At 44.7% G+C, this 13,220-nt stretch overlaps 1 protein-coding gene across 1 annotated transcript in view; it reads left to right on the forward strand.

The window, feature by feature from the left end:
* The window catches only part of LOC142765977 (uncharacterized), a 91,887-nt gene that overhangs the window by 54,782 nt on the left and 23,885 nt on the right, over positions 1-13,220 (forward strand). Inside the window, exon 6 of the mRNA XM_075867785.1 lies at positions 12,122-12,169. Coding sequence (XP_075723900.1) covers positions 12,122-12,169 — 48 coding nt within the window. The remainder of the gene's footprint in view (positions 1-12,121; positions 12,170-13,220) is intronic.

The raw sequence follows: 13,220 nt of genomic DNA on the forward strand, positions 1-13,220 counted from the left end.
GAAGAGAATAAATAGTGAGTGTGACATAACTGCTGTGTCATGACCCCGTTACATGAATAATGTGACATGCTTGTCTAACACAATGTCGAACCTTTCTCATCAGTCACGTGTGTGAATGCCTACACACGACTGTCTGTGGGATCTGGGTATGACCCACATGATATTCACTGCCTATGTCAACCGAGGAATAGCAAGAATTCACTTTGGAAATCTCTGAGTAAGCATTAAGGAGACAGTACAACAGTATATCTGCTGCCAATAATAGCAGGTTAACAACAAGTGAAAAGATTGAAATAAAATATCAGTTGCGGCAGCATTTGAACCTTGTCATTCCTGGTGGTGTGCATTGCCACACTAGTGATTCTAAATGCCCCAGAAAAGACTAATCAGATATCGTATTGAAGTAATATCGAGTTTGTTTGCAACGTTGGTTATCCTTGTTTAAAACAATATAATAAACAATAAATATGTACTCATATATGACTCAACAAGCTACAATGAGGCGCTGTTTCACCTGGCAGAGTTTATGATATGTGCTTCATGGCACCGTGGCATGCACCTGATTTTAATAAACTCGAAGTCTGTGCTCTTCAAAGCACAGATGTGAGTGCAGGCATAACATTGTACCATCAGCTACTCCTGAAGCTTCAGTGCAATTGAAATATCTGGTAAGTCTTTTATATGCTGACAGCTCGTAAGTTTATACGAAAATATATATCAATTTAGTAACAATTGACAGAAAGAGTAAAAAATGCAGCTGAGACAGCTTGCCATTGAATATTTCACATGAAATTGATCTCCACAAATCATGAGATTCACCGTACTGTATTTGAGTTTAGTTCATGAGAGTGTTTAAAACGACACTTTTTAAAGTTATTTTCTGCCCTCTGCTGCCCTGCTAATCATAATTATATCCCAGGTATAACACTAACAGAACTAAAAGAACAGTATGTTTATAACGAGTGTGGAAAATAAATATATGCCAAAAAACATAAAAGTAATTGTATATGGGCTTCAAAAACATCTTGACACTAATCATCTGAGCCAATTACTTGTCCTGTAATACATAGGTCTCTCTGAAAAGAACAAGAGCTTTCCAATTTAGTATACGAAAGTCAGCAATATTTCCACCAATTATGTTAACCATTTTACTATTTATAAGCTAGTTTAGACCAAAGCATATAACCTTGAGAGTGTACAAAAAAGGCATACCTTTTTTAAAGTAAAAGCTTCTGTTGATATGAATTGTAAAGTTTTTCTCAATGAAAAAAAGTAATTGATTCTATTTCAGTCACAATATTAGGGTATCAACTCTGTTTACAAAGAAAAAATGAATTGATTTTATTTCATTAACAACATTAGGGTATCAACTCTGTTTCTTTTAAGGTGGAAGTGACATCAAAGATATTAACTAGCTTTCACTGTGCAAACTTCAAACAGAACTGAAGAGAAAAACCCAACTTTTTAATGAAGCTTCACCTTAAAAGAATGAACTACCTTCGTGATAAGTGCCACACCATGGTTTATATGTTTTTTTTCACTTTTCCAACCTTTGACCACCAGTCTTTCACTGGAACGGACACTAGCCATATGATCTGCAGAAATTTTCATAGAAGACAGTAGTTAGCAGTGTCTTCGAACAGTCGTCGACTCTACGCAAACCATCGGTCACCATCACCCCGATGACGCTTCCTGTCACCTATGCGTCGCCGACCTGCTACGGAAGAGGAAAACTGATCGCTGCAGCTCCGGAGGCAACAGCTGCATACAATTCGAACTGCTTAAGGCCTCCATCTTTCTCGCCTCAAAACGTTATTGACGTCAACGTTGAGGGGATCGCCGCACAAGCGCTTATCGACACAGGGGCCGCCGTTTCCATAATCTGTGAGACCTTATGCCGCAAGTTGAAAAAGGTGACGACGCCTCTTTCGGGCCTGATGCCCCGCACGGCCAACTCGCAGTGCATAGAACCTACAGCTGTGTGCACTGAACGTGTCATTATGCAAGGTGAACTTAATGCCATTGAATTTTTTGTGCTGGCATCATGCTCCCACGAAGTCATTCTTGGATGGGACTTTCTCTCGCGTCATCGGGCCATCATAGATTGCTCACGTGCAGAAGTTTCCCATACACCGCTGCCAAACTCTTGTTTGGTGGATTCTCTTGCTGAAGCTTACAAACTTGACGTTGTTGGAGACACGAAAATAACACCGAGAACATCCACCCTTGTAGCCCTGACCTGTACGGCCGCTCCGGCCGGAACTGTTTTGTTCACTTCGTCTGACGTATTTACCCGCCGCCGTAGCCTACACTTGCCCTTTGCCGTACTCACCGTGGAATCCGTTGCTACCGCCATGGTCGTCGCGAACTCACTATCGTCGCCAGTTACCTTACTTCGCAGAGAATGTTCGGGTAACATACAAGACGTTGACCTCTTGCGCCCTCTGGAGTTCGCCGAACACCCACCTCACCTCCTGCTCAACGCTATGACGCCACCTGTGGCCACACTGCCCGCGCCAGACTCATTTCAGCCCTCTGTTGCCGCTGAGCTATCGCCGACACAAAGAAGGGAACTCTTGTCCCTTCTTCGAGAGTTCCGTTCTGCCTTCGATTGCGCTCAACCATCTTTGGGTCGCACAGCTAACATCACGCACCACATTGACACCGGTACTCATGCTCCCTTACGCCAACGACCATATCGAGTTTCAGCGGAAGAGCGCCGTATTATCAACGAACAAGTCGACAATATGCTCAAGCGTGCTGTCATCCAGCCATCGCAGATCCCTTGGTCGTCTTCTGTTGTACTTCTGTGCAAAAAAGATGGGTCTACCCAATTCTGTGTCGACTACCACCTGCTCAACAAAATAACTCGGAAGGATGTGTACCCGTTGCCACGCATCGACGATGCTTTCGATTGCTTGCAAGGAGCAGAATATTTCTGCTCTTTAGATTTACGCTCAGGATATTGGCAAGTGCCAATGGCTAATCCTGACCAATCGAAGACTGCATTTGTAACACCTGATGGGCTGTATAAGTTAAACGTCATTCCGTTTCGACTCTGCAATGCCCCAGCTACCTTAGAACGGATTATGGGCATCATCCTTCGCAGCTACAAGTGGAACACGTACCTCTTCCACCTAGACGACATCGTCGTTTTTTCTCGGGACTTTTCGACTCACCTTGCTCGTCTTCGTGCTATTCTCACGTGTCTCACTCTGCTGGCTTTCAACTTAACATCAAGAAGTGCCATTTTGCCGCACGTCAGCTCACTATACTAGGTCACGTCGTCTGCAAAGAGGGTGTTCTCCCGGATCCGACGAAACTCCGAGCCGTGACCGACTATCCGAAGCCTAATTCCATCAAGACGCTTCGAAGGTTCATCGGCCTGTGCTCATACTTTCGTCGATTTGTGCGCAACTTCTCTTCCATAATCGCACCTCTTACCAACCTGTTGAAAACTTCCAAAGGCATTTCTGCTTGGTCAAAAGAGTGCGACGACTACTTCACCGCGTTTCGGCGGTTATTATTATCACCTCGAATACTACGTCATTTTGACGGAGGTCCACACCGACGCCAGTGGAGTCGGTCTTGGTGCTGTATTGGCTCAACGAAAACCAGGATACCAAGAATACGTGGTAGCTTACGCGAGTCGAACCCCCAAAAAAGCCGAGTGTAATTATTCCGTCACGGCAAAAGAGTGCCTCGAATTGTCTGGGCTTTGACGAAGTTCCGCCAATACGTTTATGGCCGCCCTTTTGAAGTCGTCACGGACCACCACGCTCTATGCTGGCTATCATCGCTCAAAGACCCGTCGGGGCGCCTTGGTCGTTGGGTGCTTCGCCTACAGAAATACGACATTCGTGACGTATACCGGTCCGGCCTCAAGCACTCCGACACTGATGTGCTATCCCGCCCGCCGCTACCGGCTGACCCAACCTCCTCGTCACCTTCTTCAGCTGTCATAACAACAATAAAATTCACAGACATGACATTGGAACAACGCAAAGATGTGTGGATTTCCCAACTCCTCGCCTTTCTGACTGATCCGTTAGCTAATTTGGTCTCAAGAAATATCCGCCGTCAAGCCACACATTGCGCTATTTGAGACGACCTCCTCTATCGGTGGAATTACACGTCTGAAGGTCGGAGGTGGCTGTTAGTGATACCCAACCACATGCGCTCGGAAATCTGTACTGCTTTCCACAACGACCCGCAAAGCGCTCACGCTGGCGCTCTCAAAACGTACAACCGTTTACGTCAGCGGTACTACTGGCGCGGCATGTACACATTTGTCCGCAAGTACGTACGTGCTTGTACTGCATGCCAGCGACGTAAAGTCCCACCTCAACGCCCTGCCGGTACACTTCAGCCTCTGCTTTGTCCAGCGCGTCCGTTTGACCGCGTCGGTATCGACTTATACGGACCACTTCCCACGTCGTCTTCTGGAAATAGGTGGATAATTGTCGGCGTGGACCACCTCACGCGTTACGCGGTGACGGCAGCACTACCCGCAGCAACCGAGAGGGAAGTTGCGTTTTTTATCTTGCGCAACTTTGTTCTTCGCCATGGTGCTCCCCGCGAACTTTTGAGCGACCGGGGGCGTGTTTTGTTGTCTGACGCCATTCAAGCATTGCTTTCTCAGTGCAACATGGTTAATCGCATGACGGCAGCATATCAGCCGCCGACGAATGGCCTCACAGAACGATTTAATCGCAATCTCAGTGATATGTTGACGATGTACACAGCTTCAGACCAGACCATTTGGGACACTGCCCTTCCACTCGTCACGTATGCATATAACACCGCTACGCACGCGACAACAGAGTTCTGCCCTTTTTTTACTGCTGTACAGACGCGAAACATCGTGCACGCTGGACACTATCCTCCCATACACGCCCGACTCCTCTGAGTACACTGCAGTTTCTGATGTTGCCAGGTACGCATAAGATTGCAGACGATTAACCCGTTGACTGACAACCGAGGACCAAGGCCACCAGAAGCTACGGCATGACACCGACCGACATCTCTCTATTTTCACGACTGGTGCTCTCGTTTGGCTCTGGATTCCACCGAGCACTCCTGGCCTTTCGTCGGAATCACTGGCACGATACCACGGGCCCTACCGCATTCTCGCCCGTACGTCACTAGTCAATTATGAGATTGAGCCTTTGACACAGTCTCACGACTTACGCCGTCGTGGCCGAGAAATTGTGCATGTGAGTCGCCTGAAGCCGTATTACGACCCCGCTCTAGTGACTACGCCTTAAGTCGCCAGGTTGGTTACGCTATTCACCGGGGGCCAATGTAGGGAACTATGCGAGCGACGACGAAGCAGCAAGAAACGGCAAGCCACAGCGTTGGTGCACACGCGCGACCTGAGCTTGCGTTTGTTCTGTATTTTTGGCCTGTTGGCGTTCCTCGCTCTTCTGGCGCTCCTCGGCCTTCCAGTAGGTCTGTACCTAAATAAATTACGTGACACTAGGATCGCCTCAATGCTAAATTTACAAACAAACATGAAGAAAAACCGACAACTTTCTAACCTTTCACCAGCTATACAAATTATTTCGCGCTGTACACATATCGAATTACCCTTTGCCCACAGAAAGAAAACTCTGATAATCAGGTAATATGAACTACCATATTTCACTATATCTTATCTCTCCATAAGGAAATCCCCAATATGAACCATATTTTTCATGTACTGAAAATTCTACTACTGTTCTACACAGAAAATTTTGTACTAACCAAATTAGTGTTTCAAAGATTTTTAAACCCAATTCCTGGGGTTTTACGTCCCAAAGTCACGATATCATTTTGAAGGACACCGTGGCTCGGAAATTTTTAACGTGTGGCCATCTTTAGAGTGCCCTGACATTGCACAGTACATGGGCCTCTACCACTACCCGTTCATCACCACGCGGCTATCACGGAAAGCATAGAGCACATGGCCTTCGGGTCAGCAACCGACCACCGTAACCATTATACCACCGCGGCAGAATAAGCACAAATTCTTTATAATATTTTTAGAACTCGTTTTACGAGTCGTGGTTTCAAGCTTTCGGGAATAATTCGCATGCTGTTTTAGATTTCTTGAGTTGAAAGTTCTCTTTAGCTGTTCGCACCTTGGTGCTTCCTGCCCTCAGCCACCTTGTATTAGACATCCCGGAGGAGATGAACTTCGGTCCGACAGGTAGAACATGTCGATAGTCTGCAGCGCGCTAAGATTTCACGGTAGATATCGTCTCGTCTTACAACGTAGCGGTGTACCCGCACCGTAAACAGAGGCTAACCTAACGCCGCCAGCATAAAGGGAGGCGCACACATTCCACGGCTGCACTACGCTGCTGAAAAGCCCGAACACTGTCGGCATAGAGTCATGCAACTGCTGTGGACAAGTAATCTGAGTGAAATGAAAATGTCACGCTCAAAATGTAAAGACGACCAACACAATGAATTCACGATTTCCGTAAATGCTGTATTTTCTACTCTCAGTACACACTCTGTCTCAGAAAAAGCATGTATGATAGGAGCCGCGTGAAAACGACATCGACAGAGGAGCACTGCGCTCATAGCTTCGACGTTACTCGAAGCGGCATAATCTGAGATATGGTGTAGGTACCACATGACTCAGATCATTAGTGGCACGAGCTGTAATCAAAACGGCGAGTAAATGAGAAGTTAGGCACTCACCTCCAAGATGCAGACAGCATAAAAATGCAACGCCAGCCGGGCCCCGTTCCATGTGTGCGTGCTGGCCTTTGAAGAAGGTAGTGGGGCTTTTGACTAGGGTAATGACTGCCAACGGATGAGTGACGATGGCGGTATGCCCGCCACGGTCGAATGGTTCCTCTTTTCGCGATTCCGCCTAAACTGCCGTTTGGGAACAAACACAGTTTCATAAAATAAAAGCGGTGCAGAACATGTCGCGGTGATGGATGTAATGATGATATGCAACGGCCCTATTAGTACAAATTGCTGGAAGTCATCCGTATTGCAAGTGATTACTTTCGTCTAATTTTTGTTGACGTAGGAGACAGTTGTTTTTTTTTGCACTATTCAGTGAAACATTATTGGTAAACGTGTGCTGAATTCCTATTATTAACGAAGCGGTGAAGTCTTTGATTATTAATCCTTGAAGTTGGCAGAGGGTGGAGTGTGTTTATTTCCTGGACACTATGTCCGCTTTTCTGTCCGTAAATACGCGCAATTTTTCGCAGTGTATAACAAAATGTATTAGAACAGGAATTTTCCTATATTCTAGCGTCTAAACGTTATATATCAAAGTACTCTTCACAATAAATTGTTTATGTGAAGATGCATTACATCTTTATGTGTTATACCGATTCCTTCATTAAAAAGGAAGCACATTTTTATTCATTTTCACTCTGGTAAGAAGACATCTTTTGTCATTAAGAAAAAAATGTAGATAAGCAGCTGCTTTTAGGCACCAAATATATCTGCTCCAAAATCAAGCTCATGCACGAACTTACACAAGTAATTTACATCTTTATGTTTTCACGTACTAAACATATCTTGCAATTTACTTCATTTACCTTACATAGATAGCTCTTGTTATCTTGATATACACCGTGACCACACTTACACAACCCGTGAATGACAAAGTGGTCAAGTAGTAGTAGTGGCTTGAAAGCTAGGCTTTTGAAGCTGACATTTTATACTATGAAAAGGCTAGTCCTACTGGAAGTATGCCTAGTCACAGTTCTTTCTCGCATGAACCGCAGAGGGTGAGATTCAGCGGAGTAAGTTGGAGGGCTGCAAGTCACCTTTATGGAAAATGACCGCTTACTAACGAAATCGATTGCAAGACAAATGTGTTCATTTCAAATAGACAGCAAGCCATACCCGGTCAGATAGGAGCCAGCGAATAATAAACACTTTGTGCAATATATCTTGCAAAATTTTGGTGCCTGGACAAATGCTCCTGCTTATATTTACGTAATGTTTGCAAAAGCATTATTCCGCTAGTTAGGCTGTTGGGCCCTATTTTGTTCGAGTTTGATGTATTTGTGACGCTATACTTTATTCAGGCTGGGTCCTCATTTAGGCCCGGAAGCGGGGGTTCTATTTCAATTTGGGCGAGTATTATATCTTGATTCAGATAAACTCATTGATGCTCCCATCTAATGGTTCCCACGTGTGTTATGCGTACTCACATCTTATCACAGCATTTTGCAAATATTGGTACCTAATATATTGTGTTTGACCCGGAACGCATTACTTCATTCCTGAAAGATCACTAAAACAGATGTTATTGTACATAGCATTACAAATTGATGTAAAATAATGAAGACTTGGTGTCTATAAGAACGTTCTTCGTTGATAGCAACAGAAATTGCATGGTGGTTTGAGCTCGTTGGCAGGTCAGCACGAGTGTTATAGGACGAGGTCAGAACGATGACGAAAGGACGAGGGCTCGTCCTTTCGTCATCCTTTTGTCATCGTTCTGAGCTTGCGCTGCACCAATCAGAAATTTCACCGATGACTACGCTATGGCCGAATGCGAATTCCGATAGCAGCTTCGTGTTGTGGCAAGGCAAACTGTGTCTGAAGTTTTGACTGTCTTCAAAGTATTGTACACGTTATAACTCGCAATGTTTGTAGTATATGGCAGCAACCACTGCGCCAATATTCTTCTTTTTACGAAAAGCAAGCCACCCTGTGCGTATTTGTAAAGTATTATGAGAAAACTGGAGATGCGTAATGTGTTTGATGACAATGAAGAATTACGGGGGAGCCCCATTCATTGAATAAGAAACATTTACCGACACGCTCGTTGACCACCTAACATTGCGAAATGAGAGTTTGTTATTTTTCAGTGCTTTATTGGCTACTTTGCCACGCTACATACATAAGTTATTGCGAATAATTGCCGATATGAGGCCTATATAGGATTTCTTGCTAGCAAGGTTGAAGAACCAGCATAACTCAGAGGTTGAATTTTATTCGCACTCATTCATGAAAATAATTTTTTCTTTCTTTAAATTTCATGTCTATCAATTACTCCCTTATGCCTATCACTAACGCTACCAACGGTGATAGCAATAGCAACGCCACTGAATGAAAGAACGGTTAATCTACTTCGTTAGAGCTGCGCTCCAACAAAGTATATGAAAGTCAACCAGAAAAATTGAAAAATGAAAAGCCACAGGGCTAATTTATACGCACAAATGTATTGAACTGAACTTGAGAACTATTACTGTGGCTTCAAAAAGGAGAGAAGAAATAAGAGATGGGAGATGCGGAGATGAACCAGTCTGAAAAAGGTTAATAAAAGAACACCGTGCCACAGTCACTAAAGTACATGAGTAAAAATGCTTGCCTGCACATAGCTTTTGCGTTGTATTGTCACAGTTTCTGTTTTTCAGCGAAACAGCCTGTTTGATTAGACAATGACGTTTACAGGTGCCATGCAACGCTTTTGCAGCGTATTCAAAAGCGCTGCTAATCGGTAGTCGAAGCTACCAGCAACATGCATGCCAAATAAATATTAGAGCACAGCACGTGTTATCACTTGTAAAATAAATTATCAAAATTAGCAAAAAAATATGCCATATCCATTGAGTGATTGTGGAGTATCAGCGGAGTTTGTCCGCGCATCCGTTCATCCGGGTCGGTCTGTTTTTGCTTTTGTCTGTTTGTGAGTGCGTCTGTCCGTACGACTGTCCAGTCGTCCATCTGTTCATCTTTCTCTCCGTCCGTGCTTTCGCTCATGCGCCAATCTGTGCGACCATCCGCGTGTGCGTCCATCCACGTGTTCGTCCATCCGTGCTTCTGTCCGTACTTTCGTGCATTCTCTGTTCATCCATCCGTGTTTTTGTCCAAGCGTCCACCAGTACGTGCATCCGTCCATCCGTACGTCTGTCTGCCTGTCTCTCTGTGTGTCCATCTGCCTGTGCGCCTGTCTATCCATCTGTTGGTCTTTTTATCTGTCTGTCCGTCCATCCATTCATCTGCCTGTCTGCGTCCATCAGTCCACCAGTCTGTCCACCCGTCTGACCATACTAGTGAATACCCCAAGCATCGCCACCTGACATCTTTTCATCTTATATTCATCATATATAAGTGCTTCCATGCCGAGTACATTCCAAGGACTAAACGACAGATGGTTATACCTTCTACTACTATTACTACTACTACATAAAGAGGAGAGGTACAACTTATGGCTTAAAAAGATTCGCCCTAAAAAAGATCATTTTGTTTTCTGTCTCTAAATGACGCTACGGGCTCAAAATCACTACATCACAAGCCTTGTATCAGCCCCTGGCTTATTTGTGCAAGCGCACTTAGTCGTTACCGGAGCCACCGCGGTTAGCTCCAACTTGTCCACCCTTGCGCGCTCGATCGCAATGAAAAATTGCGCACTAGCAAATAAGAGAAGGGCTCAAGACGACGAAGCACACATGTCGCATTTTGATCTCCCGTACCAGCCCTTCTTCTTTAGCTTCCAGTGCTCTTTTGTCGAGATGGGAGAACAGAGAAGGAAATTGCAGCGTGTGACAAATCTTTGTACCTCTGCTTTTTCTGAATGAATTCAGAAAATATTTCGGGTGGTGAATTGGTGAGGCCATAAGCACTTTAGTGAATTCATTTCATGGCTACGTAGAAAAATACTGCGGGGCCCCCCGAAAAATTCTTTAACTTCGTGCGAATTGAGTACGAGCACGTGCTTATATAGGCTGTTAATGGTGGCAGACGCGCTCAGTAACAAGGCAGTCTGTGTGTCATATATTATCATGCGTGGTTGTAATATTGTTCCAATCTAATCGTAGAACGTGTACGAACACTCAGCGCAGGGCATGTCTGCTAGAACCGTAATCGTTGTAAGACGTTGTAGTAATGTATCGATATGGTGCGCAACACGAGTAGTCTAGACGTTTGTAGACCACGTGCTAGTGCCAGAGATAACGCTAGAGTGTTCAACGACCAATACGCAAAAAATCACGTGTGTTCTGTTAAATAGTAACTGACAAAAGTGCTGGCGAATATGGTACCGCGGTCGTTATTTGGCTGAATTCAAAATTTTTGGTGTGTTACGCGCAATACCAGTCAGAAAAAAACTCATTCCTAACGTTCCATACGTTGCATCATCACGGACACTGCCACGAGGCGCCTCGCGGGTCATTTTACGTGCCCGACGCAGCTTTGACGCTTTGAACCTAGCCGATGTCACGAAGCTACCAAGAGTCAGACGCACTATATACGAGCTAGATTTTTACGACCAGATTAATAAACCGTACCCAATATAATAGCAGCCACAATGTCGGCAGCTGTGTCACCTAATACGGTCGTGATGCGGATGCTTGTGTAGCCGGCTGCTTTCTGTAAATTGACGCTCGAAGTCCCAGAAAACCTAGCCGCAAACGTACGAGCGGATTGCGAGTTTCGACTAAAAGGACTGTGCCGAGGAGCAGCGTCATCAGAAGTTGTTTCTTGAGGAAAGTACAAGAACACGTTACAGAACAGAAAGTCATAACTGCTGGAGGCTGCAATGGCTTAACTACCTCGGCTTATTTAACATACAACTAAATAAAAAGCCTCTCAAAAGTTGGCTGGTTGGTCTTTATTGCTTTACCAAGGTTGCCTAGCATCCTCGCGCACCAAAAATAAAGATTTTGACTTAGCCCCAGAAATCTTATGAACTGACAATATGCTGATGAAAAGCAGTAGTTACCGGGCTTGCAATAAAATAGCCTGAACCCGATAAAACGCTATAGCAGTTTCTAATATTGGTGCACCGAGAATACCGATCAGTAGGCTGACTTGTCCCTGCTCACTTCAAATTCGTATGGCACTCATCAAGCGACTGCATTCTAGGCGCAGGACCCCTCTACGTTCAAGGCACTGTCGTCCACATACCATAAGAATCCAGGTACGATAAAGAATTTTCTAGGGTTTATACTTGAAATGTATATCGTTATAAAACGCGCAGTACGGGGCTTGATATAACGTGCTTTAAGCTTGAATCGTTTTTCAAGTTTGATTCTAAACAATGTTTACTACAACTGCAAGTACTGCTTCTCAAATCATCATGCAGTATATATTATGTGCATGTGTGCATCAGAGTGAAGATTGTCGTGATATTCTGTGTTTTTTTTTTCAGTTTCCACCACCCTTAACCCACGCAACATTCCCTGGCGGTGCAAGTGGGGTAAGTGCTTTATTAATGATGGCGAACGAATCGCAGCATGGTGCCAGCCAGCTAAAGGAGACACAAGCACGTCGTACATACCTGAGCTCTTACCATGCTCTGTTGGTGCTCGCAGTTGTATCTATTTTTGAACATTGTACAGTTACTGTTCTTTCAATCTTTTATACAGGGGCAAATCATGGCATATTCACGCTACAACAAATTACAACAATTCTTCTACCTGTGCTTGCGTGTATGCGTGCGTGTGTGTGTTTGTGTTTGTGTGTGTGAGCCTCAAAGTGAAAAATAAAGTGCTCACAAGGCAACGACCGGCTATCGAACTGGTAATACCACGTACAACAATTAGCCCATGGAGATTGACGAGTGTCTAGCATACTACAAGACGCATAATTTACACCTAAGGAACTCGACCAACGCCCATGACAACATATTGCCTCATTCCTTTCACAAGTTTTGTTATTGCCCCGTTACACTGTAACTATTTCTCAGCGCAAACCACACCTGCCTTGTCTGACAAGTTTAGGAACTGTAGTAGATAATTTTGTTAAGATTACTCATGAAAGCGAACATAACAGATTGTTCTAGAACTCACGTGGCCGCTAGCGATAACGCTGGAATATTCGATGCCACACGTGTAAATACCCTCACGTGCTTCACCGCTTGTCAGTTCATCAACAGCCGACGCTCTGATCGCTGCTATGAGCACCATAGTGTATTGCTGTAATCAAACTTTCCATTAAACGGTCACAAGTTTTACAAAAGAAACAGTTTCATGTTGGACGTACCGACAGCTGTCTTCGTTAACATCAAACCTCACGTGACAAATGGCGGAGGTGCTTCTCGTTCATGTATCGAACATCCCCGTCAAACCGTGAACCCAGCCCAAGCCAAAAAGAAGACAACGTGACAAATAAAAATATTCATCGTCAAAACAGCTTCAGGCAGCAGGATCTACAGCCACAACATGGGGTTCTGCCGCAAAAGACCACGCGAACCAAGACTGCGACTTAACTGCAGACCCGTTGAATGAGTGAGATTTCTGTAGAGGTGC

The sequence above is a fragment of the Rhipicephalus microplus genome, chromosome 6, assembly GCF_043290135.1.
Source record: "Rhipicephalus microplus isolate Deutch F79 chromosome 6, USDA_Rmic, whole genome shotgun sequence".
Classification (NCBI taxonomy): domain Eukaryota; kingdom Metazoa; phylum Arthropoda; class Arachnida; order Ixodida; family Ixodidae; genus Rhipicephalus; species Rhipicephalus microplus.